Source organism: Lupinus angustifolius, chromosome LG12 (genome assembly GCF_001865875.1).
Source record: "Lupinus angustifolius cultivar Tanjil chromosome LG12, LupAngTanjil_v1.0, whole genome shotgun sequence".
In the NCBI taxonomy this organism is placed as follows: Eukaryota; Viridiplantae; Streptophyta; class Magnoliopsida; order Fabales; family Fabaceae; genus Lupinus; species Lupinus angustifolius.
The window spans coordinates 16,683,882-16,710,878 of NC_032020.1; the positions used below are offsets into that span (position 1 = coordinate 16,683,882).

The 26,997-nt window shown below is 32.5% G+C and overlaps 4 protein-coding genes across 16 annotated transcripts; 1 reads left to right on the forward strand and 3 right to left on the reverse strand.

Annotated features, from left to right (window-relative positions):
* LOC109362983 (IQ domain-containing protein IQM4-like) lies at nucleotides 2,937-6,105 on the reverse strand. 11 transcript variants are annotated; one of them, XM_019609113.1, is made up of 10 exons: nucleotides 5,962-6,104; nucleotides 5,490-5,573; nucleotides 5,056-5,423; nucleotides 4,837-4,951; nucleotides 4,622-4,687; nucleotides 4,442-4,530; nucleotides 4,231-4,318; nucleotides 3,916-4,146; nucleotides 3,653-3,754; nucleotides 2,937-3,537 (listed from the first exon to the last, which is right to left on the reverse strand). In XM_019609113.1, exons 2-10 carry the CDS (start codon nucleotides 5,529-5,531, stop codon nucleotides 3,112-3,114), a joined length of 1,527 nt encoding a protein of 508 aa, XP_019464658.1. In that variant the 5' UTR covers nucleotides 5,532-5,573; nucleotides 5,962-6,104; the 3' UTR covers nucleotides 2,937-3,111. The 11 variants fall into 11 exon arrangements, with proteins under 11 accessions (XP_019464658.1, XP_019464655.1, XP_019464660.1 ...); XM_019609110.1 differs by having other exon boundaries at nucleotides 5,056-5,434; nucleotides 5,471-5,573; XM_019609115.1 differs by having other exon boundaries at nucleotides 5,951-6,104.
* On the reverse strand, nucleotides 11,845-14,077 carry LOC109361659 (heat stress transcription factor A-2-like). Its single transcript, XM_019607178.1, has 3 exons — nucleotides 13,530-14,077; nucleotides 12,203-13,024; nucleotides 11,845-12,103 (listed from the first exon to the last, which is right to left on the reverse strand). Exons 1-2 carry the CDS (start codon nucleotides 14,022-14,024, stop codon nucleotides 12,227-12,229), a joined length of 1,293 nt encoding a protein of 430 aa, XP_019462723.1. The 5' UTR covers nucleotides 14,025-14,077; the 3' UTR covers nucleotides 11,845-12,103; nucleotides 12,203-12,226.
* LOC109362923 (30S ribosomal protein S16-1, chloroplastic-like) lies at nucleotides 17,835-20,231 on the reverse strand. 2 transcript variants are annotated; one of them, XM_019609018.1, is made up of 5 exons: nucleotides 20,091-20,231; nucleotides 19,748-19,888; nucleotides 18,963-19,008; nucleotides 18,300-18,424; nucleotides 17,835-18,206 (listed from the first exon to the last, which is right to left on the reverse strand). In XM_019609018.1, exons 2-5 carry the CDS (start codon nucleotides 19,878-19,880, stop codon nucleotides 18,160-18,162), a joined length of 351 nt encoding a protein of 116 aa, XP_019464563.1. In that variant the 5' UTR covers nucleotides 19,881-19,888; nucleotides 20,091-20,231; the 3' UTR covers nucleotides 17,835-18,159. The 2 variants fall into 2 exon arrangements, with proteins under 2 accessions (XP_019464563.1, XP_019464562.1); XM_019609017.1 differs by having other exon boundaries at nucleotides 18,294-18,424.
* On the forward strand, nucleotides 22,724-26,370 carry LOC109361452 (nucleosome assembly protein 1;2-like). Of its 2 annotated transcripts, XM_019606907.1 has the most exons (12): nucleotides 22,724-22,911; nucleotides 23,023-23,066; nucleotides 23,146-23,241; nucleotides 23,597-23,689; nucleotides 23,946-24,024; nucleotides 24,102-24,163; nucleotides 24,275-24,459; nucleotides 24,559-24,736; nucleotides 24,844-24,887; nucleotides 25,530-25,728; nucleotides 25,843-25,857; nucleotides 26,024-26,370. In XM_019606907.1, the coding sequence occupies exons 1-12, from the start codon at nucleotides 22,866-22,868 to the stop codon at nucleotides 26,090-26,092; spliced, it is 1,110 nt and encodes a 369-aa protein (XP_019462452.1). In that variant the 5' UTR covers nucleotides 22,724-22,865; the 3' UTR covers nucleotides 26,093-26,370. The 2 variants fall into 2 exon arrangements, with proteins under 2 accessions (XP_019462452.1, XP_019462453.1); XM_019606908.1 differs by lacking the exon at nucleotides 25,843-25,857.

A 26,997-nucleotide genomic window follows, 5' to 3' on the forward strand; every position in this document is an offset into this window, starting at 1 on the left:
AAGGGAATGAGTGTTTTTATACATACAAGAGAAGGAGTGTGTATAAAAGAATAAGACAAAAGAAAGAGATAAGCGTGTTTGCGAATGTGAACGCGGTGGTTTGACTCATTGACCATGATTCTTTGAAAACACGTTGGGAAATAAAAACAAAAGAAATTTGTGAGAAGCTTCCGTGGAAATAAGGAATATTGTTTTTTTAAGGGTTGATATATGCATGTGTAGATAATGTTTCTTTTGTCACATTTTTTTATTATTATACATGTGTTCAAAATTTGTACCTACTTTTATCCTTTTTTGTTAAGAAATAAATAGTACTACCTAACGTTTGAGTCAGGCAAAAAATTGAAAGGAAATGAGTCATTTTATTATTTTATATGGTATGTGGTCCATGGGTGTAAATAATGTGAAGGATAAAAAGGAATATTATGTACCTATTGTCCACATTAACATAAAGGAAATATAGGTAGAATATGTCAGATAAGATTGTAGAAAATATATTTCTCTATTTTAAAGGGGACAAGATTATTGCAACTACTTACTTAATAGGACATGCTTAAACAATATAGGTTATTAAAATGTCCTAGAAAATAATAATTTTAATTCAGTAAATTTATTTAAAAAGTGAGTTCAAAACATTTTAATTCTTGTTTTTTAAATGTATTTTGTTTTGAAAATAATATTTCAAAACAAGAAACCTTAAACTCACAATCACCTCTATGGAGACATCAATTTTCCCATAAGAACATATAGTGTAATCGTCATATGGGACACATATTAGCTTTCATATTAATTATGTCATTTAGTGCATTAAACACCAATGGATATGTATGGCGTATACTTAAGAATAGAGAGGCGGTTGAAAGAAGAAAAAATTGTTAATTTTGATTAATATATTTTATAAGGGCATGAGTGCAATGCAAAATGAAAAGTAGGTGAAATTAACATCATTCTTATAATTTGTACCAATTTTGGGATCGCATGGACAAGCTAAGGTTTTATGAAAATTCTTGTACATATATATGTATTGCATAGCTAATTTTACTTTTTTATTTCATATTTGTAGTATATTATTCAATTAGTTAAAACATTTAGAAGATTTGAAACCAATGCCTTAACAATTAATATTTTGTTTGTTATTTTGAACATATTATTTTAAAGTTATTATTTTACCCCGTAAACTTTGAGTTGATTATATCATCTATACTCATCATTTTTACTTTATTATCATTATCTTTTAAATAAAAATAATAAAAATGAACGGTAAATAATATATTAATTTATATAAGTTTTTATATAGTTAGCATATAAATATTACAACTTTGATATATTTTATTCTAATAAAAAGTGATTTCCTAAACATTATTGGATTTCATGGTTATGATTGTTTCATTCTCTATCCCAAACCAATTATATATTGACATGTGAATAAATTTTTTTTTTTAAAAACAAAATATAATAAAATGTAATATTTTAATTGGTCTAAGATGTAGAGTGAAACACCAATAAAATATCAGGAATTAGGATGTAAAAAGTGCTAATGGAATAGGAAGTGGACCGGAAAATAGAGTTACACTCATAAACATTTTTTAAACTAGAGAGGATGTTTGACCTCATGTCAAACCCAAAAGTAATAAATAAAATGTCCCTTTAATTTGAACAACTAAAATCAAAGTTAGGTATCTGGATAAATGAAGAAGGCGCATGATAAGCTTACGTACATGTGTGCTTTATAAAATAAAATCCTAGTTCTGACATGCCACTCTCATGTACATGAATATATTGAGTATATAACTTATTAAGTTTAAATATTTCTGCAGTATTTTATTCCCCTCCAAGAAGAGTCTTGTACTCGAACCCGTGATGATAAATAGTCACTAACTGACTATTATTCATTTGATGGATTTTCCAAATCAAGATCCTTTAACCGGACAACCTCAACATGGAGGTCGCAAATGCCATACTTGTATTGCAATCCATGATGTTTCCAAGCTGAAAGCAATCTTTGATAAAGCTGGTGCTCCTTCCCTTCTTTAAATAACATACCTTGTAGTAGTGCACTACTATTTGCATTACAGCCTTCTCAATGGTAACTTTTATGTGTTACTCTAATTTGCAGTTCACCGATGGTTTTGGATATTATTTTCCATGGCCACACCTTCGGTGTGTACAAGTCACTAGAAGGAAGAAAAGGTGTACATATGATGAAGGCTGAAGGGATTGTAGTTAGTAAGCTGTGGCTAAGTAGTTTTCTATCCGGATGTACTTGCTAATTTAGTTTTTCTTAATGCCACCCAACTTAGAAGATATGCTATTGGCTTGCATTATGTATAGTCCAGAGCTAATATGCCAACTTCATATTAGTTTGTGTGGATACAAATTGCTTTATAACCGTTAGATGAAATTTTTTTGTTATCAAATACTATTTTGTACATTTTTTAGAAGTCGGTATAAGAGAAAACGACTTCAGGAAGTCAGTATGAGAGAAAACGACTTCAGGAAGTCGATATGAGAAAAAACGACTTCAGGAACAAGAGCTTAATTACCAGTCCAAAACGACTTCATCAAAGGTTAGAAGTCGTTTTGGATGAAAACAACTTCAACTCAACCGACTTCTGTACTATATTAAAGTCATCCTATACCATACCGACTTCTATACACAAGAGGTGATCGATGACAAATTTAACGGCTCAGATTAACATCATTTCTATTTAATGATTGTCCAATCAGTTTACTTGGATGTGAACTAACTTGCAGTTTGCAAGTTAGTGGCACCCTTATATATATAAGGTTTAAATGAATCATGGATTAACGAGAAATAATGTTGAAAGAAAATTATGGTAAGTGATTTTTTACTCAAGCTGCTACGGTCTCTGTAATAGGGGGACATAAAACTACAGTGTAAAATAGTAGATTATGAGCTCCTTTCAATAGAGTCATGAATGGTTAATGCGTTTCATTTAAAGCTTACATACTGAAGGCATTTGAAAAAAAAACCAATTTTGTAGGTAAAAATACAAAATAAACAAGAGTTTTGTTTAGACCCCTGATATCATCATTCACTAGTTGCCATCACAAAAAAAGTGTGCTCTACTGAAAATGGCCCTGATTCCCTTAACTTGAAGCTTGAATTATGTTCCTTGGAGTATGTAATCCAATATATGCAAGCCTAGGGGACATTCTTATTTTTGGGCTAGGCCTAGGTGAAGGAATTGGGCCATAGTTAGTGACTCGTGCAGAAGTGGGCCCTGGAGACAAATTGACCTGCTCCAATGCCCTTGTCTGAAGGTATTCAGGATAGTCACGGACACACCCAATACGAGGCCCAGCCCCACTACACCACTTGTGAGATAACTTCTTTGACAAGTTAAATGCTAGTGGCACCTCAACTTTATTGCCATCATCCTCTTCATAAATGGTTGTTACCACATTGATATCATTCACATTTATTGCATTTGCTGTAGTTTGTTGTGATTCATTAGTGGTAGTAAATGAATTGGTCCCAATTAGTGAAGGAGTGTCATCATCTATGGCACATCTCTGCATTAAACAAGCAAAAATAACCATCATGATTGTTCATAAAAAATAATTCAGGTAAGTATACTTTAATTTATTAAGTTGCATGTAAAGTATATGTGAATCAAACTTTTATTACCTTTACATTGGAGAGGTCTACTTTGTGCTCCTCAAGAAAGCTTATGAATTCTTTGAAGTTCTCTTCTGTTGGGTGGTAATGACCACTATATGGCCAAATAGCCTGCAATAATGTGTTTATGCCAACACTTAGCACATTTTTTTTATGAGAACAAGTGCTGTTATGCATGAACATATGATATATCATAATGTATCAAATATAAGATAAATATAATAATGAGCTTGGTTATGATGATTGTATGAAATGCATTATTGAATCCGTACCTGAAGGACACCTTGATGGGATACTAATCTGCCAGCTGCTGTGGTTGCACCTCCAGCTAGAAAGCTTGAGTGCTGAAACTTACCCTTCTGTTTTCTGCCCACATACAAGATCCTTGTGGTGCTAAGAACAAATATCCATTTAGACTTTTCATCAGTATCCACAAGCATCCCATCCTCTTTGAAAACCAGCTTCCCATTTTCAACAATTACTTCATATTCTCCCCTTTCATTCTGCAAACGTAAATTAAACAATATTAGATATGTCATAGGCTTGTAAACCCAAAACTAGGATTATTAGGAGATAATAAAACTTACTGGTGCAAGATATTTAATGCATTGGCGTTGTAGAGTGCTCCTTGGGCATTTCTCAATATTTATTTCTTTGCCATCTCCAATATCCAACCTACATATTATAAAGAACAAGGGTTAATTAACCATCAAAGTCCTTAGTTAATATTTTCTCTTGATAAATGATAGTTACAGTAAGGTAGAGATGATAGATATCTTAGAACAAGAGTTTAATTACCAGTAGAAAAATGGTTGGGTGCTTTGGCTTTCAAACCAAATATCATAATATATGTGCAGATTGTGTCCATAGCGATGACGCGGGTCAATCTATACAAGCACAACAAAGAAGAATTAATGAATGCTGATAAAATTGAAATTAATGGAAATGGCTAAAAAAGGTTCAGGTTCAAGGACTTACAGCTTCAAGCCAATGTTGCAGTGCTAGTTTTTGTGCCTTCTCATCCTTAGACAAACCCTTTCCAACCTGTATGACAAAAAGTTAACACTTAACACCAAATACACTCCAAATAAAATATAGAAAATGACTCAATTTGCTTCAACTTGTAGAAAGTTGAATATTGAATGAGACAGAATTCTGTGGCATGGATTATAATTGATCAAATGATGATTAACCTTGGCAGCTCTAGTCCTTGCCCTTGACCATCGCGACACGGCGGTTTCTTGTTTCTGGACATCAAAGAATGAGACAGAACTTCTCTTAAGAGCAGCAAAATCTAATGCCTTCCACCTATATCATTTAAAACACACAAATCAGTAACATAGTTAGCTACAACAAGTTTAAGCAAATAAACTACTGAAAAGACATTGTTTAACTTTTTTAGTGATCCTCACCATAGCTCCTCCACCACAACTGCACAATCTGCAAGGTTTCTTCTAGTACGGTAACTCTTGTACACTTTTTGAAGCTTAGTTGCTGCAGCATCAAGCTCACTGGCATGTCTAGGAGAAGAGAAAACCACTGCTTTAGGCAAGGATAACACAGGGACTGGTTTCTTATTGAATTCATCATTTTTGCTTGCAGGAGAATTCAAATCCATGTTCTCCTTATCTTGAACAAATGAAAATTTTGTTTCAAGGACCACTACTTGTTCAGTTCTAGAATCCCACAACCTGCTTGAACTGTTATTCTTATTGGACCCATTTGACAAAAGATTAGTAGTTTCTGATTCTCTTTTGTTGAAGCTTGTTGCTCTCAAAATCAAAGCACCGTCTTTCGAAGCGAAACTGATGTTTAGAGGCACACCAAAGAGTGAATGTCTCACAATTTCTTCCCAGGCTGATAGGAGTATGGAAAGTGATAAACCCATAGAGATGTAGATAACACTTTATAGAAAACTCTCTTTTTATGTCTGCATAAATGATGTATATGTCAGCCAAGCCATAAACTTAAGGCCATAAAATAATTTGTACAAACACCAAATCAAAGAAATGAAATAGAAATGCATATATACAATAGTACTTATTTACAAATTATTAATCATTGGTGAATAATGTAGCAAAGAACTTCAAGAAAACAGACATGAATATCCACTATGAATGATTTACCTTTGTTGTATAGTGTATCAAGATATGTCTATGTTATTGTAGCTGAAAAGAATTTGAAGTCTGACACAAAGATGAAACACTAACTTTGCTTATATATAGGGCTCTTGGGGTGACAAATATTCCACAAATAAGAGTAAAAAACTGAAAAAATGAGAGAAAGGAGTAGTCTTTGAATCCTTACTATGAATCTACCTGGACACTTTCCAATTGAAAATAAAGGTGAGTGAATAGTGAATACAAAGTTCCAATGTCACTTTTTTGTTGTTTTCCTAAATCCAAACCAAGACTCACGTTTTGTTTTTGGTATTCAAGGCTTTGGTTTGGTGGTTTTGAATTCTCACTGAGTTTTGTGGAAAGTCTCTTATATAGGGTTGTGGTTGTAGTAATAGTAATAGTAATATTTATATTTATGCTGCATAAATAAGCACAACAACTACAGAGAGAATTGGTGGTCAAAGAAAGTATGCTCTGCAAGGTTTCATGATGAAACACGAATTCATTTTCAATCTTATGCATCCCTTAGTATAAGTAAATTTGGAATTTCTTGTGTTATATTTAATAGTCAACCTACTCTTTTTTCATGTAACAGTATGAAGTCACAACCCGCGTCTAGTGATTCTGAACCATCACTTGCATTCTGTTAAATATGTAGCAGAACATAAACTTGTAAATTACTAATATTATGGTTGTTGTTTGGATCGTTTTCAAGTCACTTTTTTACACTTTTCCATACACACTGCCTTCAGTGAAAATATCAATTAGTAAGTAATAAAATAATGACTTAAGATTAAGAACCAACAAATATGCTAGCACATCATTGAAAATATTTAGATTTGATATCAGGTACGTTTTGGGGCTCAATTTCATGCCCACTCGGACTTACCACTTATGTTAATTATTGTTTGTAGATTTTCTTTAACATATTTTAGGTACACATTTGTATAAGAAGTGTATTGTTATTTAACACAAAATTTGTATATCGTGGAAATTAACTCGAACTTTCATCATTATATCATGTGACTCACTTGATAATAACAAGGAATGCTTGATCTCAAAACTTGACTCCACATTCTCGTTTTCCGTTTTCCAATATTCATGTTCACAGTATTGAGACATAGACTTTATAGTTTCATACTTTCATATGCTCTTGGTCTATAGTGAAGAGTCGTGGCTCAAATTATTTTCCAACTTAAAATGCTTCAGCACACTATTAACGTGGGGAAAAGAGCTACAAATTACCTCAAATGAAGGAACCAAGGAAGTGTTAATCTAGTGATAAAAAACATTATTAAATTTTCATATATTATATGTTAAAGGTCAAAGATTTCAAACGAGGGTGAGGACAATCACACACATATTAGTTAGTCATATGGTGAATGGAAACTTTTGGTTATAAAAAAAATGAAGGGATACAAGTAATAACTAATTACCAAAGTTTTGTAACTGGTTGCACATTTTAATTAAAGTGTATAATCTGATCTTAGTTAATTTTAAGTCTTCATAATTAAGTGATGATGAAAACATTTATTCCATCATTATAATTTTAATATTCGTGTAATCTAGTTCTGTACACTAATCTCAAAATCAATTGAGTTAAAGTACTGCCTTATCGTGTGAAGGAGGGAATGAAACACTTGCCAAGAATCACATTAATTTGTGGACCGTGCTGAAAACATATTTTCAGTTTTTCACATGGATTCCTGCTAAATGATATTTTCAGTTTTTCACATGGATTCCTGCTATAAATGATAAAGGACAGGGATCACTTCTCCCAAAATGTATCATATATTGTCACATAAATAAAAGAAAATTTTAAAATTAAAAATTAATATTCTGATTTGCTCATGATATGAGACATTATTAATAAATGTTAACGTGGGTCCGGTCCAAATGGTCAAAAATCAATACCACTCAATAGGGTGTCTCTTACTCTTTGGATTGGAACCTTTGCACCCTTTTTAATCCACATATTCAATATATTCAATGGTGGTTAGCTTCTACTCTATTCTCTTTTGTTATATCAGAATTATTGGGATATGTAGGGACACCTTGTAATATTTTTTTGACATGATAAAATAAATAGGATAAAAGGTCTATATCTCCAAGTCAATGACGTTCCGCAAGTTGAACGTGATCATGGATTAATCAACCCTAATTTTGTACATTATATTTTAGGGTTGAAACTTTAAATGTCTTCTAGATTTTATGAGTATTTTGATAGTATAATTGAGGGTTGTTACTAACGATTTTGTTAGGACTTATTGTTTATTAAGTGGGTGATCCATTATTCTTTAATCACAATAAGTGGATAAGACATAACATTTTATCCAACAAAAACTTAAGACATATTAGGTTTATGATTATATTCACTCATATTGTTTCACTTCTCTCACTACTGGCCATCTAATTCTGAATTGTGAAGGGAATGGTAAATTTATATAGTTTTAATTTATTTAATTTAAAAATAAAAACAATCTGGAACCATAAAAGAAAATTTAGTGCCACATATTTAAATATTGGTGTAATATATTAGCAAATTGTTGGTTTAGTAGTGTAAGACTCCATTAGATCTTAAGATGATTAAAAAGTCAAATACTCAATTCTTGTGAGTAACATTCGTTAGAAGGAGCAGACACACATCACAAAAGAGATTAATTTCGTATCCAAAAAATTGTGTCTATTATTAAACTCTAAAACAGTGAAGAAGATCTCATTCCACTAGCAACCCAACTCACCTAGTCCTACCGAGTCTAGTGAGTTTCACAACAATTCATTAATGATCGTCTATAATTTATTTGTACTATTATTGCTATAACCTGCAATGGAACTTGTTGTGTGGCCTCCATATATCGCTAAGATAGACTTTTTACACAAATTACCCTTATAATAGGTCAATACTTTATATATCCAACTGAACTGTAAGTTATAATACCACTTCTTATGACAAGGATCCCAACGCAATGAAGAAATCTGCAACCAAATAATGGACCAGGGAAGAACCATAGTAAACCTTCTTTTATCAGCAATAAGAACCATAATAAACATATCCAAATAAAATATTATATATTAACCAAAACTTTAGGTTCATGTGTCCCTTATGTTCTCCCCTTAGTCTTCACCATGAGACTGATCTTTCTCATAATTATTACTACTCAACATAAGAAATTAAAATTTAGTGTTGTACATATCAATGTATTAAATGATAATAATTATTGATGATAATTTTAACTAAGTATCGTCACATATTTGTGATTTATTAAAGCATATTAAAATAAGTATAAAATGTATACTGACGGTGTAAAGATTTATACATAGTTAGTGCATTATCCACCATTTATTTGCAATAATTTTATTTAAAAGTCAATAATGATTAAAAATCAAAGGTGGATGATATAATAACAGTGTAAAAAACCTTTACATTGTCGGTCGGTGTATATATCTTTTTCCCTACTAAAATTGGAGTGTTTGTTGTTCTTGTCACTTCACCACAGCTCAGCAGTGAGCAGACAAGGTAGTTAACCCGTCGATGTAGAGACGTGTGTTTTGTTTGGTCATCTTATTATATTACCTCTATCACTTTAACATTTTTTTAGGCAACTTGCCTCAGTCAACACCGCATTTCTTGTCAACGTTTAATTACATTCACTTCAGTATTTTTATACGATCATCTTTTATAGGATCTTTCTCCATACTTTAATAACAAAGCCTTCATATGGTAATACAAGATTTCATTATATACTTAAAAAGATCAAAAAGTTAATAATTCAATTTCTCTGAGGAACGCCATAAATTTTGAAAAGGACTAATTACTTACCCTAAAAAGGATAAGGGATACTTTTGATAATATAAAAAATTATTATGTGAAACCTAAATTTGTTAATTATTATATATATTTTACAAAAATTGTTATTCATTAATTATATAATTTTCTTTTATCACTTAAATTGTTTGACTTTATTTTGATAACAAAATCATTTAGTGGATATAGATATTTTAAAATATTATAAACAGAACCCAAACAAAAAATAATGCCAAACAAAAGTCAGGAAATAATACTCAAAGAATTAGTAGCTATTATGCAAACTAATACAAGTGGTATATGACTTTGATGGATTCTAGGATGATTATAAGGTAAATGATCGATTTTTGCAAGCAACATTTGTTGGAAGGAGACAACCACAAACTCCAAAAAAAATTAGTTTAGTTCTTTACCCAAAAGTTAAGATGATACTCATGATAATATTAAAAAAAACTATTTTTAATATACTTATGTGTTGTTTTTTAAGTTTGGCCATTTGGGTAACTTAATTTATTCTTAAAATGAACTAGTATATTAAAAGCTTAACTTAAAAAATGAAAATAATTATTATTTCAAGGATAAGTCTTAATGTGAAATGCCAAATAAGCATACCTATTATTGCGTTTGATAAAGAGCCGAATAGGACATGAGATATATTGCAGAGTTGTAGTGCAAGTTGATATTGTTTCACCCACCACCTTTATTGGGCTGAAAATAAAGGTAAGGGTATATAGATAGGAGAATGGAAGTGGACCCTAACTAGCAGTGACTGCCCCTATATATATATCCGATTGTACATTATTAATGTACATTAATACTTTACTTTAGTCTAAAGCATTTAGATGCGGCAGAAGCTTTGTGAATGCATGGATAATACTAACTTCTTAATCTATTTAATGGTTGTATGAGCTCTTAGAATAAAAAAAGTAAAACAAAATGCTAACACGTGATTAGCCTCGATCAAGGACCAGTACACATATTTTGCTATCTCCTAATTAAATTGACCAACCACGAATTACATGGTACACATATTAAAAAGTATGTGCAGTATTTTGTTAAATACATTTTTATTAAAAAAATATTACATGTATATAGCCAATTATGCAATGTTAGTTTGGTCACCCCTTAAATCCGTCCCTATATTGAAATGATTAAAAAAGAAAAAACATAAATAAATGTGAATAATGCCAATCTCAATATCCTGAATTTAATGGGCCACCGAAGCAAATTGATTAGTGAATGGGCCAATGTGTCCACTAGTAACAACATCACAATATATCAGACATAAACAAATAATGCCCCAAAAGTTTGATTATGAACAAAATTAGCACCATCATTACTTAAGAAGTATTTGAAAGATCATAATGATGTGTATATTTTTTGGTACTACCAAATATACATCTTACTTTTAGGAGTAATAAGCTAATATCTTTCAAACTTTAGAATATATAATTGTCTCTCCAAATAAGTGTAGTTACCAAAAATTGAATTATTAACTATTTAGTTAGCGAACTCTTAACCATTTGGTAATCTGAGGAGGAAAGGAGTGAGGATAGGATGACAAATGTTAAAAATAAGAAATATCACATTTTAAATATGTTTATGTTATTAACAAAATCTAATCCAGAACTTAGCCGCACATTAACGATAAACAATGGCAATCATTCCCCACCAAAACAGAAGTGTGAGAACGTACAAGTGAAAAGCTAATCGCATATATCCGAATGTATCACTATTACATTATTTTATAGAAACGTGAGACGCAATAGATCATCACCAATCTTTTAAATTCACATACCTGCGAAGTGGGAACAGAGCAATTAAAACTATTAGCTAAACTGAAAGTTAGCTCCAAGCCCCAATTATGTTCAATTGTTCCATTATGAACATGTTGCTTTCTGATCCCAGGTCAACATTTCTGTAACTAAAAGTAAGCAGAGTATTGGATAAAGATCACGTATCCCAACTTAGTATCTCTAATCCTATTAGAGCCACTTATATTTATACATGAGACACCAGACAGGAAAAACGACGGACAAACGATCCCAGTTAATCAGTACCCCTCCATAACGGGTTTGAATAAGAACTTAAGGTGTTTTTAAACATCATCTAGTGGCTTTCCACAAATTAAATACCTTATTTGATCAAAATATATCTTCTGTTGGTGTTCAACAAAAAAAAGGCTTTATCCGTTAATTTTAAGGACTGGTTTTGAAAAGTAACCATTTAATCTTTTTTACTAAACCATGCTCATTCAATTTGACATGAAAGAATAATAAAGCAAAAACCTGTAGAGTATTTTTCATATTATTACAAACTCACAGAAAACACTACATCATAAGAGGCTTAGCTATGAAATGCTACTGATATAGTACAATATACAAGCTGGAAATCAAATTAAGCTAAACACAAAAGGGTGAGGGAGTATCTAGCTTCTTCACTCTTGAAGCTGGTGATTGAAGAAGAGGCTAATAATATTTTGCTCTTCTTCATCTTCTGTAGCAACTTAGTATCTAAACAAGCATTATTTTCAACCTGCAAATGCACACAGCATAAAGAAATCAGATTCATACAACAATCTGAAGACAGGTTATTCAAAACTATAAGATTGATAAATTCATAGAGAAATTTTACCATTGCAAAGTTAGTTAATGAGATTCAACTAGTTTGTCCCACTAATCCACTTGCTGATCCAACCCAATCAGAAGGCTTAGTTATCAAATCCTCTAATTCAAGATAGATATTTGAGTCATTCACATCTAGTTGTTCTTCATCAACTACAGAATTTTCCCTCATTAGTTTCTCTGACACAACATGATAAGCAGAAGATACATCCTTTCCATTATTTGTTCTAGAACCATAGCCTCTTAAGCCTTGCACTGATCTACATAATTCATCTTCCATACCCATGCAGCTATTGTTGTTAACACTTTCAGATAGGAGCCCAGTGAGGTCAGATTGCAATGTAGTGAATTGTTCATGACCTTGGTCTCTATAATCAGCATTAAGGGTATTTGTCTCCATGGTCTTAGGGCACTGTCCTCCAAGCAATCTGAGCCTCTTAACAATGTCATTGCCATCAAGCTCTCTTTTTCTCTTAATCTTTTGGATTAACTGATCAACATTCATTGGCTTTCTACACATTCTGGTGAGGAAATATATCATTTGATATTGCTTCATTTCGGCACATCGAATTTGCTCCTGAACATTTGTGAGTTGCATATGTGAATTCTCCTGCTGCTGCCTCAGCTTCAGGATTTCAAGTTTCATTATGTTTTGGTCCTTCTTCAGTTTCTCAACTTCAGCCTCTAGGCCAGGTTTCATTGAATTGAATGTTCCTTCATGCTGTTTGTTGTACTTACTCCTTCTCCTAATGTTTTTCAGCAAATGCTTCTTCCCTCCTTGGAATCCTTCATTTGCAAACTCCCACCGATCTGAATCAACCTTCCTAAACCCCTGTGCCCACATACCAAAAGAAAAACAAACATGAGTATAAGCTAGGAAATCGAAATCACAAATTCAATTTCTTAAACAATAATCTTGGTTGGGAAGCTAAGAACAATAAACCTCAACTGAAATCTCAGGTAAGAGTACATAAAGAAATTTTTTTAGTGAACAACAATTTCTGAGTTTCCTAAATCATTATCAACTGTTCTTTGTTTTCTTGTACCACAAGAAACTCTCCAACAAGGCAAAATAATGCTCCAACAAATAAGACTAGAATAGATATTTTCTTCTACTAACAAGTATATCCCCTCACCTTTAGGTAAGGAACTAGTCTCTTTCGAGGTTCGTGACTGTCATCCCAACAAGTGTCCTCTAAGGAATCGAACCCTCAACCTTGTGAATACAATGAGGTCTTACACCACTAGACCGACACCTTGTTGGTAGACGAGAATAGATGGGATAAAATTAAAAGAATTGGATTATTAAAGAAAGAAAGAAGGGAATTTAGACTGACATAAGTGTTGAGCTGGCGGATGAAGCTAGAGAAATTGCTGTGCTTGAAGTACTTAGGAAGAAGGAGTTTAGAGAATTCATGAGAATCGAAAACAATGAAGCTATCACGATTTTCACTCCACGCTACAATGGGGTCAGTTTCAGGGTCCTCAACCATTTCAAAGGTTTTCTTCAGAAACGGAGGTGGCCCCACCTCGTTCAACCCTTCCATCGGTTTTGGCATATCCTCCATAGAAGATGAAGAAGATGAGACATTAACACCAACATCATCAATAACCTCTTCTTTTATAGTATTATTATTATTAGCACTACCACCCTCTTCTTCAGTCACTCCAGAATTCTTACTTTCGCTGAAAACTCCTTCTTCAGAGGAAGATGATATACCAGAGTTGTTGAAACGAGCGTTGTCGTCGAAAAACGTGACTTGCTCTAGTTTCACTCTCGCTGCACTAGGTTCTGAAAACGGCGTCGTTTCACTACTACCACCAACTATCATTTTTTGTGTATTTGTGTTTTAAAGAGATGAAGAGGGGTGAGTATGTGTTGAGATAAGTGTTGGACATAAGTCTCTGCTTTGTTTTCCATTTATTTATAGATGAAGATAATTAAATGTGGGAGTCAGTGATGATGAGATGAGATCACATGTTCTCATTCATGTCCAACTTAGTGTACCAAACCAATTAATATTTTAATATTATTTTGTGATATTTGATTGCTCTGGAACAAGGAGACAGAAAAATTATGGGACATGTGATCCTTATACATGATGAGATAGTAATTATCAGGTGGAAGGAAATAGACCGACACAGAGTGGAATAGCGTATCTGTGAGTGTCTAATTTGGGAAACTCAGCCAGTGGCCACGTCTTCCTGTCTTCTTTTCCAGTCTTGCCATTTGTCGCAATTTGTTGGACCCGCCTTTTCTCTTCTCTCAGTTATTATCTCTTCACCTCTTGCCTAATATTATGTTCAAAACAATTTTATCTTCATATTATTTAAATATTTTAAATCATTTATTTATATTATTTTTTGTATAGTCAATAATAATTAAGTATAATAAGAGTAAATTACACTGACACCCCCTGAGTTTTAGTGAAATTACACAAACCACCCCTCACTTTTCTACACTTCGACAAACCTCCCATATTTTTAAACTTTCATTACATTGACCACCTCTGCATAAAAAATAAGTGTAATCTTTTAAACAAAAAAATGTGATAAATGCAATTAAGTTAAACAAAACATAATATATTGTGGAGACATGTCCAAATAATATATGAGTTAATATTTCTTTATTATTTTTGAATAGTTACACTATATTATAAGAGCGATCATTTTTTTTTTAAAAGATTACACTTATTTCTTATTTCTCATGCAGGGGTGGTCAATGTAATGAAAGTTAAAAAATAGGGGAGGTTTGTGTAAGTGTAGAAAAGTGAGGGGTGATTTGTGTAATTTCACTAAAACTCAAGGGGTGTCAATGTAATTTACTCGTATAGTAATGATATAATATCCAGTTCATAGGTCATGAGAGATGGAAAATGATGAAAGGGAAATAAGATGATTTCATGATAATGTAAAATATAATTTAGTTTAATGCCCAACAGATTTTCTCATTTTTTATCGTGATTTATAAATTCACGTCGAGACTAGATGATTACAATGATTGAAGTACTTCATAATCGATAATCTTAAAGATGAAATTTTAATTTAATTCCATAGGAACAATTGGGTTTTTAATTTGAGACTTTTGTTTTATCTAAAGCACAAAAAAAGCATTTATTAAGATAGAGGAGAAAATAAATACTTCACGTAAATTAAAAATATATTACAAAAAACTACACTTTTTAAACGGTAGAATTATATTGAAGGATATAATGATCTATATATATTTTAAAAAGGGGTAGGTTTGTGTAAAAAGAAGAACGATAAAGATTGAATTTGATCGAATTAAGGTGTGAATAACTATAAGACTCGGACGAAATATTACAGTAGAAAATTAAAATAACATGGGAGTATCGCAAGCCATTTGGTTTATGAGGTCATTCCTTTCCTCTGTTGGTCACGTGAGCTACGGGAATTGGTGTTGGTGCACGAGACAACATCCTAGTACCACGTGTCCAATAGAATAAAAAACAGAGTAGGTGTTGCCATTTCATTTTGCAAATCAGCGTTGAAAATGTTTAAAGATACGGTCCATGCGGTTCTTCTGGTGTCAGTGTTCTCGGTGATATATCTGCATGCATGCCAAGTGTCACAACAGTTTAATATGTAACATCTTTAATCCACTTTGTCTAATTTTCACTAAGAAATTATCATGATCCTTGTCTTGTACGAATTCATGTTAAAGATCGCTTCACTTCATTTCACTTGTGTTGTGTTGTTGTTCGTCCAGTGAGCACACCAACTCAAAATGGATAAGTTCAAATGTCCCTGGCTCCTAATCGTGGCTGCGTGAATAGCGAAACTCGGTGCCGATCGCACCAAAATCGTGAATAACAAAACACCAAAACTAATAACGAAAGAAACGGTGCCTCGAGTCACATGTAACCACGTATGAGGCATGTCGTTTATTTACTACTGGATGGTGTGAACTGGTGATGCAATAGAAGGGTAGACTTGTTGGCTTAATAATCGTGGGCTAGGCTAAGGGTTTGGACAATAACGGGCAGATATATGAACATTACCAGGGGCTTTTTTGCATGATAGCCCAAAATTAGTCTCGTAATACTTGCAGCTTAATCATTAATCTCATAATTGAAAACCAAATCGGGAATGAATGGACATGAATTGAATGGTTGTGATTGTGTTCTGACCCAAAATAGAAGACACTTGCTCCTTGTTGATTTCACTTTTTAGTATGCTTTTTCCAACAACATCATCTCTATTACTAAATAAATAAGTGTTTATTTCTCTTATTATTTTTAATAATAAAAGTGTAATTTCATTAGATAAATGTGTTTTTGCAAGTTGCATTTCCATTTATTTTTTAAAGCATTTGTCTCTCCATTAATTGAGATGAACATAATCCATTTTTCATCTCTTTCCTTTCCTTTTTCTCAATTTGAAAATAAATCTCTTAAAAGTGACTTCAAATATAAAAATAAATAATGTATGTTCTGGTATAAGGAAATAAGTTAACTCATACGACTAATAAAATCATGACATGTGTCATATTTAATTATTTTATACAAAAATATTTCTAAAATTAAACAAGATAATACATATATATCATACTTTTACTAACTATAAGAGATAAATTCTCTTCTCGTATTAAGATGAGTACTAAATAGAGTTACATTTACTCGTAACTTATCTGTGGGTTCAGATTCAAATATATGCTCGTATTTACTTATTTAGTTATAAGCTCACTTCAAAAGAGTTTGTTCTGTAATAATAAAGAGTTCTCTCTCTAAATTTATGTTAGTCGCTCATTATTGGGTTATACCCCGGATCATAATTCCCTGTTTTCTATGACTGTTTCTTGGATGAGGATACAAGACTTATCCATGTCATCAATAAGAAATAATTACTCCATTAAAGATTCTAATGATCTGTTTTATTTTAATTTTTAACAAGATAAACGTTTCTTATTAATTACAGAGATAATGAGTATAGAAGATTTACCCACTAAATCATCCTCTCCCGTAAAGTAATGTGATTACTGGCATGATGAGGATTGCTATTTCTTAACTAGAGTGAGGGTCACAGATAACCACCAACTAGAGACCAGTGACTAAATCTCAATCTTATCATTGGTACAAAAAGGGTAATTAGAACATGTTAAAAGAGATAAGACACAGACCCCAGGAATTTTAAGAGGGCCAAACTATTTAAGTTTTGTGTGACAGTGTCCATCTCTCTACATAAGCCATGTCTTTTTCATAGTTATATAATTCCCTTTACCTACTCACAGCGCTCTTTGTACCATGTACCACTTAATGGATATGTCATAAAGAAGATTTTATAAAATTGGTGTAAAAAGTGATGAATTGCATACCTAAGTGACACGTACCAATATCTAAACTATGGTCATGAGAAGATTCCACATAAAATGATTCATTCCAATTTCCAATATAACCTGTCATGAAATAGGAAACAGAACAAAATATACAAGTATTTCATTGATACCCAATATGAGATAGCAATGGCTGAGGGTTGTTTCCAATATGTGACAAAATTGAATGATTCAGTTTATTATTAACAGATCAGTGACAATTGGCATATTATTCCGGTTCCAAACTTCAAAGCCTAGTCACTTGAATTAGCAATATAACAAATATCACCCCAAGTTGGCCTTAAGAAATAAATAACACAGTTCAACAAATGCAATTACAACAAAGATAATATCTCATAACAAATCATCCGAATCAAGAAGCAATACAGAAACATGGAAATCAACGTAAACAGTAGACAGCTAAGCCAGGAATTCAACCAGAGGGGATACAGTAATGGATCCAGATATTGTCTGAACAACATTCAAATGCAAAAAATAGTAGAAATTAAAAACAACAGATATTCCCAACTGCAAGATTTGACAGAGCGCAAAGCTTGAGCTAAGTCTCGCTCTCACATTGGATGATATGCCCACAAAACCTCCCACCTTCTCCATACACATGGCAGTAATTATCTTTAGTTAACTTGTAAGCCAATGCTAAATATAGCTTCTGGAGATACACCTAGAGTAAATGGTCAATGAAATAAGAAAAATGGCATCTTAAAAACAGCATTGAAAATGTAGCAAGGATAAGGAGTGCGGAGTTCACCATTATCATCATTTTGACTGGCGTTGGCTGGCTGCTCTTGGTCCAGGGTAGCATCATCGGGGACTAATCCTGCTCGGGCTAGAAGACTCTCTACAGTCTCTGAAGGTTGAGCGCCAACAGAAAGCCAATACCTAGAGAAAATAAGGGAAATTAATGCTATAAAAAATACAATGTATATATGTCTGTCCTATTCATTCATAAGGATGGGTCTGGGGGTTGTTTGTGAGCAACCAGAAACACTGGTTCTTATTATATAGAGAAAACAGACAAACATAATTTAACCTTCAACATCAAATCATAGAAAAATATGAAATGCAATTACATTATACTACTATCTCATTCAATGTCATAAAACTACTTAAGGCCTTCTGCGCAAATTTATAATCATGTTGTCAGCATGAAACATCTGCCAAATAATTTGCCAAAAATAAAAGAGCTGTGGCTGTACACACAATTTTAACTCATTAAGAAAATGCCAGGGAAAGTATAAACCAAATATGAATATTATTAGGAGAACTATAGACAATGTATTTCAGTATGTCATACATGTTTCATGGAGGCTTCAGATATGTTAACAATAACATGCAGTGATTTACAAGAAAATGAATATGCAAATCAAAACACGAGAAATGGTTCCCTTATCTCTTGGAATTACAGAATGTTTCTTACTTCACTCTTTCAAGTTTGAGAGCCATTCCTTTCTCATCATCTCTTCCTGTAGATAAATAACACAAGTTAAAAAGCATTTATTAGCATCAACCTAACGCATCATCTGTTAATTTTATCAATCCAAAGTGATAAAGATAACAGCACCAAACAGACAATATATCATTTGCATCATTTTTTCTGTTACAGGATTGTGTTAAAATAATATAAAGTAAGGAGCAAAACCACTAGGGCACTAACAATAGATATTACAAGGCAGGGCTTGATCATATCTCAATTCACACCCATTTTTAATGAATGCCAAACTGTCTCTTGAAGTTTCAACATGTCTAATTGACACCCATTCTCAAAATACTGACACTCATGTCTAATTTGACAAGGACAGAACATAAAGGAATAAAATGTCTTATTCTGTTCTAACATAAGAAGAACATACACTTCACAATTGACACCAACTCGTCATGTACACACTCCTAAGTCCTAAGTCCTAACTCTACTCCACCCCATTTTATATTTTACGCTTTTAATTTGTTTTACCACTGTGGATAAAAATATGAGAATAATTAGAGAAGAATATCATTTTATTTTATTTACAAACACAGTGACTCATTGCCTCCGGACCTTAAGCGTGACCGTTCAAACTTCAAACTATTGTTGCGCATGACTACTAAATGTTTGTTTTATCTTATCTATACAAGTTTGGTTAATAGAGAAAGCAAATAAAGCAAAAAAATTATGAAGCTGTTGTATAAAAAAATGTTAGGAATTGAATGAGAGAAGATGAAAACCTGCTAAAGGATTGTAGAAACCTAAAATTTCAAGGTTCTTGCCATCTCTTGTTGTTCTGCTGTCAGTAACAACGACCCGATAGAATGGACGATGTGTGCGCCCAAACCTTGCTAGTCGAATCCTAACCGTCATTTTCCGACCTATGCAACAATACATAGCTTATCAAAATTTGAATAATAGTATAAAATAGCTCCTTTAATAAACGCATACAACTATAAATTCAACAATTTAAACAGTATATTATTATGTATTGCGTTCACAGAAGTGTTGACGGAAGAAGAAGCAGAGGGTTGAATGAATGAAGGGGAAAAGACGCATATGAATAAGAAGAAAATGGAGGACCTTGAAATGGAGTGAAAGGAGAAGAGGTGTTAATTGAACGTTTGATGTCTGTAGGGAAATGAGTGAGTGAAGGATGGTTAAATATGACCTTATCGCCTTATCTAGTTATCTTCTCTGTTGTTTTTTAAAGGAAAAATATGTTTTTTTTATAAGCTTCAAAAAGAGTGTAATATATAATGGAAGATGAAATGCTAAAAGAAGGGGTTGACACTACTATACGGCACAACCTAATCATGGTCGGGTTTGAATAGGGTTGGGTCGGGTCTAGGACTGGGTTCAGGTTCCAAAAATAGATTCAATCAATATTTAAGGTCGCGTAGAGATCAAGTATGACTTAGTCCGTCCCATTCTAGGGTCACTCGTTCATCATGTTTCTACTCAAATATGTATAGAGTATGATAACCTTTTGGTCTAAAGTATCATTTATTCTTTAATTTTTCCTTAATATATACATGATTAATAATATATATATATATGCACGTATCATTTTATATATCAAACTACATATTCATAATAATAAATAATATTGAGAAGTCTTTATCTAAAATGAGTATGCATTATATTTAATCGGGTCTAGGGTCAGATTTAAAGATTGACCCGATCGCTATTTAGGGTTATGTTAGCTTCAGATCTATGATCAAGTTCAAATTCAAAAAGTGACCCAATCAATATTTAAGGTCAGGTAAAGATAAGTTGTAACCTGTCCCAACCCATGTTCACCCCTAACCCTATATATTACCTAAGTTCTTTTAGTATCCGGCACATAGTTTAATGATTTCATAAATTACATTTTTCCTAACTAATTTATTAACGGGTTGATTGTTGTATAATTACTGCTACTTGATTTACTTATTGTTCTGTATGATACACATTTTAGTTAAAAACAATATTTGTTGGAAGAGTAATTACATATTTTAAAATGATTAGTTTTTTTATTCATATAATGAAGGAAACTAAAAAAAATCAAATTTTGAACAATCTAGATGTGTCAAGGTTTGGGCTACATTGACCAATAGTAAAATATTTTTTCTCCCCCTTTTAGTTATTAGAACAACATGGTTATGTCATTGCATCATATATGATACTCTTTTGATCTTCACAAGGAATGTGAATGACGATCGATTGGGATCGGATTTCTAATTCCTCTATATCAAATCTAAAATTTATAATTCAAATTAAGTGAGATTAAAAATAAAAGTATTATCTTCGAACCTGTTAGATTTTGAGTAATCTAGCCCAATAAAAAAATTAAATTAAAACCTTGGTGGTTATTATTATACTCAAGAAAATGTTGGATGGTTTGTTGCACTTCAAAATAAGTAGGTAGCGGTGGAAATCATATCAATACTTTATGTATAATTTTTACCCATTTAATGAAATATTTATTTTTTACATTTAATATTTTTTGCATTAAAACATAACTATTGCTTACTAGGATTATATAGTTCAGAAAACCCTTCATTGTTTAGTTTTATTTTTTCTACAATTCCTATTTTTCTTGTATTATTTTATTTCTTTTTGAAGAGGCAAAATTAAAACAAATGGACTCATGATAAATCTTTTAGTTGCAAATTGATTATTTGTTAATATGGTAGAAATTAAATTGAAAATCCTAATTAGTCTTTTTATATTACTTTTACGTGAGTTTGGGGTAGTTCTCAGTTATTCCAACTTGAACCCGAAAATTGAATATGAGTAAAATTTGAACTTAGATCCATTTATATCAACTTTTCCTTTTTAGTTTTGGGTTGAGTTCTAACGAACACCAACATGTTCGATTTTCATTGCATCTCTAGTCTCCTTTGTAATTATTAATTTTATATACTAATCCTTTTTGTGTTTTTTATGTTGTTTATAATCACACGAAAGTATTAGTCGACTTGGAATATATATAAATTCTTATATTATTATGATGTATTTTGTGGACAAAACAAAATAGATTAAAAAGTGGGGTATATCATGTATCATGTACAAAACCAAATGCACAATATTATATATTTGCCATTAGATTTTGTTCACAATTCAAACTCCATCCGAAGGTTGGAAAAAGCTATCCAAAAGAGTTTGTCTCCAAAGTTAGAAAGTGAGAATGCATATACGCTAGAATTATTTAGCTAGTTGAGTACTCACATACACGAAAACATCCTTTTAGAACTCTTTCCAACCTTTGAAACAGGGATAAAATAAAATAAAATAAAAGAAAAGAAAAGAAAAGGTGTTTAGGATAACCACATCTACTTCATTAACTCAGAAATTTTCCAATAGATAAGTTACCCGACCCTTATAATTCCATACTATTATTTTGTTTTATGAAGTGTATCCCTTTTTTAGCAATGAACTAATATTTTTTGGGTTTGCGACTTTTCATCCCAACATCAATAAATATCGTTCGCAGGAATCAAACTCTTAACCTTGAGAATCTACTATGACCTTATACCACTAAACTAAAGTAGATTATCCTTTACGTGGTTACATTTCATAGGCCACATAAGTCTGGGTTTATTAAATCAGGCTAAGTTGGTTGGGCCGCCAAATGCTATTATTCATGGGTTAGCTGGGATTATGAAAAGTGAAAAGAAAGTACGAGAAAACAGAACAAAAGGAAATAAAATAAATGAAATAAAAAAGGAAGCCCTAGGCAATATATAGAAGAGGGTGTGGTAGCGGATTTTGAGGATAGTCACGTTTCTAGCACCAAACAAAACCCACTCTCTTTCTTTCTATACCTTCTCCCCTAGGGTTTTAGCTTCTTCTGTTTCTCTCATTTTGATCACAATGAGCAGCAACAAGGATGCATTTAGCGTTTCAGATCTCACTGCTGGTACTATATCATCTCAATCATTTCGTGCTTTTTCATTTTTATATATTTTTTGTTACTAATTACTAATTCAATTTTCTATTGCTTTTGAATTTTGATTCCTTCTCGGTGTAGCTCTGAACGAGGAAAATAGAGCAGACCTTGTAAACGCTTTGAAGGTAGTATATAAATTTGTTATGCTTTATTCTCTTCACTATATATTTGTTCATGTTTTTATTTATTTATTTATTTGTACAGAGCAAGATACAGAGTTTATCAGGGCAGCATGTTGACATTCTAGAATCACTCTCACCTGTTGTGAGAAAGCGTGTTGAGGTTCTCAGAGAGATCCAGGTATACCACTTATAATTGTATTCATTTTTGTAATATATCTTTGACGTGTGGCATTTTTAAAAATTAGTTCATTCGTTGATCAATTTTCTATTTGCTTTATCAATATGAATATAGCAAAAAGTATTATCGAAAAAATATGGTAAGAAAAACTAATAGTTTGTACATATTCAAAAAGGGATTTAAAAAATAGATAAATTTAGTTTCGGAATAAAGTACTACATGGCACTAGTATCCTTGTATTTTTATATCCACGTTGTGTCTGTGATAATTCATATAGAGATGATTTCGGCGCATCCATGTTATTATCATATTTGTTTTTTAATTGCTTGTGAATATTATTTTGATGTTCTTACAGGGTCAACATGATGAAATAGAGGCGAAATTTTTTGAGGAAAGAGCAGCTCTCGAGGCCAAGTACCAAAAATTGTATCAACCACTGTACACAAAGGTATCATCATCATGAGTACCTTAATAGTGGAGAGCAAAGTTATGACTTACCTATGATGTTATAAGCTGTGTTTGTATTTGTTGCAAAATCTCTATTGCATTATGTGCTCCTTGCAGTTCTAATGCCATTCATTCAAATTTAAAATCTAAAACTGATGATTTTGATTTCTGTTGGGACAATCGATGCACTGATGTACCAATTGATGCACTCATGTACCTATTGATGTATTCTCATCTTTTGTTGGGGATGGATGCAGCGTTATGAAATAGTAAATGGTGTTACAGAAGTTGAAGGTGCAGCAAATGAAACAAAATCTGATACTGAAGAGGATAATGGTACTATATATAAATATTCACATTCTTTATTTTGCCACTTTCCCAGTTTCTTGCTATAACCATGTCTTTTTTTTTAGAGAAAGGAGTGCCTGACTTTTGGCTAACTGCAATGAAAAATAACGAAGTGTTAGTTGAGGAGGTCAGTCAGTTGTATTAACTATTAGCTTTGTTTTTGTGCTCATATAATTATATGTTTGCCACCTATTCTGAGTGTCATGCTCACAAAATTTCTCACTGCTATGAAAAATAGATTTCTGAACGTGATGAAGCTGCTCTCAGTTTTCTCAAAGACATCAAGTGGAGCAGGATAGAGAACCCCAAAGGATTCAAGCTTGACTTTTTCTGTGATTCAAATCCTTATTTTTCAAATTCTGTCTTGACTAAGACATATCATATGATTGATGAGGATGATCCGATATTGGAGAAAGCAATTGGGTTAGTTTATTGATCCCATCACACTGTCTTCCTCTGCAATATCTTAAATTTGTCTGCCTTTTTGACAAATTAATTTTGTTTGTTGTCTTTTCCTTGCAGGACTGAAATTCAATGGCTCCCAGGAAAATGCTTGACACAAAAGGTTCTTAAGAAAAAGCCCAAGAAGGGTTCCAAAAATGCTAAACCAATTACCAAAACTGAGGATTGTGAGAGTTTCTTCAATTTCTTCAACCCACCACAAGTCCCTGACGACGATGATGATATTGATGAAGAAGTGGTATTAGTCTCTTATTAGATAAACACTGGACTATAACATTGAACTTGATTTTTTGTACTATTGCTATGGATTACTTTTTGCTGTAACAAATTATTTTTCTATAACAGGCTGAGGAACTTCAGAATCAGATGGAACAAGACTATGACATTGGGTGAGCTTAATTGACTGCCTCTTGCTCAGTTATCTGTGGCTTGTTTTTAGAGTTTTGCAACATGTTGCAAGTCTTTTGCTCACGTGTAATAATTGACCCTTGTTTACCTCCACCCTACATTACGGGTATGAAGTACTAAAATTGTCAAGTAAATAGGGTAACAGTGCATCATATATGCGTGTGTTTTTTTTTTTTTGCACGCAAATTTGTGTGTGCAATAGAAACAGTGGAATTCCACTCGACAACTCGAAAAGTATGACAGCAAAATATAAAAAATATAGTACATTTTAGCATATACAAAGGGTTTGTTGGAGAGTTCTGCTGTGCTGATCACTAGGGATTCTGCCACCCTAAAATCATTGTTCGCTGGACAAAACTGGGTTGAGAGGGAGAACAAAATTCTGGCTGGGTTAAATGAGAAGTTCCCATGTAATGCTGGGAGATGCAGCTACCATGTTTTTTTGGCATGTTCCAGTGAGTCATACACATACCAAACCAACTCATGTCCTAGCTGTACTAATATTTGAGTTATTAAACTAATTCTGGAGAGCCTTACCAGTGCTTCAGAGGCTGTGCTTCCTTTGTTATTTTGTAATCTTGATTTCTGAATTCACTCTTTGATTAATTGCCAAACATGTTCAGGTCAACAATAAGAGACAAGATTATCCCCCATGCTGTATCATGGTTTACGGGTGATGCTATTCAGGGGGAGGAATTTGACCTGGAAGATGATGATGATGAGGATGATGTTGAAGAGGATGATGATGAAGAGGAGGAAGAGGATGACGAAGAGGATGATGATGACGATGAAGATGAGGAAGAAAGCAAGAGCAAGAAAAAGGTATGATGTTAGTTGATTCAAGTGTTTCATCCTGGGTTTTGTTTTATATTTGAGGTTTCAATCTGACTGAACCTTCTTTTGTGTGGGTTCAATTTCGTTGGATTGCTGCTGCAGTCATCTGCGCACAAGGTAAGATAGTTTGGTTGTTACTTAGATGAAATGACTTATGTCAATGATGTAGACATACAAGATCTCATCTTTTTAATTTGTTGGCTTAGTTTAGTGGTGCTCGATTATTGGCCCGATTTTTATTATTGTTTTATTAATGATTTTCTTGTGTACAATAAATCTTTAGAAGAGTGGAAGAGCACAGCTTGGTGATGGCCAGCAAGGTGAGCGTCCTCCCGAGTGCAAGCAGCAGTAGAAGTTTGTTTTGCGGAGGCTTGATTTGTGCTGCTGAATTTATTGGTGTTGAAGAATGTCTGGTAAAAAGTGGGTTACATGTCCTTTTTGTTAATTTGATATTCATTTTCTTCTTTAGTCTTGTAGTATGGATGTGTTGACAGTTTCTTTCTCCAATTTACTTCCGGGTTGGAGAGAATATATATTTATTTGGTTAGGATGGTGTTATTTGTTGCCCGAATTTATGCCATCTGGTATACTTTAAATATACAGTTTGCTGTTAAGAACTTGATTATCTCATTCTTTTCCTGAATTTAATGTTATCATTTACTAAAGTTTAGGGTTTATGAGTAGCTCTCGTGATTAGTAAATTCTTATTTTCGCTACTCTTAGATGGTGCTCGAAATTGATTAATTGTAAAAAAACACTATCTTTTGTTTTCATTTTTTATTGAATCCATTTGAAAAACATTGATATAAGTAAATAAACATGGTTGATGTTCAAGCTTAAGAGATACTATCAATCTGTCATATCCCTACTTGGTTCATGTTTTGGCGAACCCATAAGCTGTAATAAGCTTATCTTAATTAATGTCGTATATTCTTTTTCAGAAAATGTGTTACATTTTATAAGGTGAGCCGAGTTAGAAACAGGTAGTAAGAATGATATTTTTCCTACTTTTACCACTCAACTGCACAATCATAACGTCACCAATTCACCATCGTTGCAAAAAAAATAAAATAATACATTATAGGATTTATTGTCTTTGATGATAAATTTTGTTTTTTGAACTCAACTTGTATGATATCCTACTATCATTTTTATGTTACAAAAAAAATTCACAATAACAAAAGCTTGTTAGGATCGCATCCTATCTCTACTGATATACACCATATATCAAAGTTTTTGTTCTTAGTAATAAACATA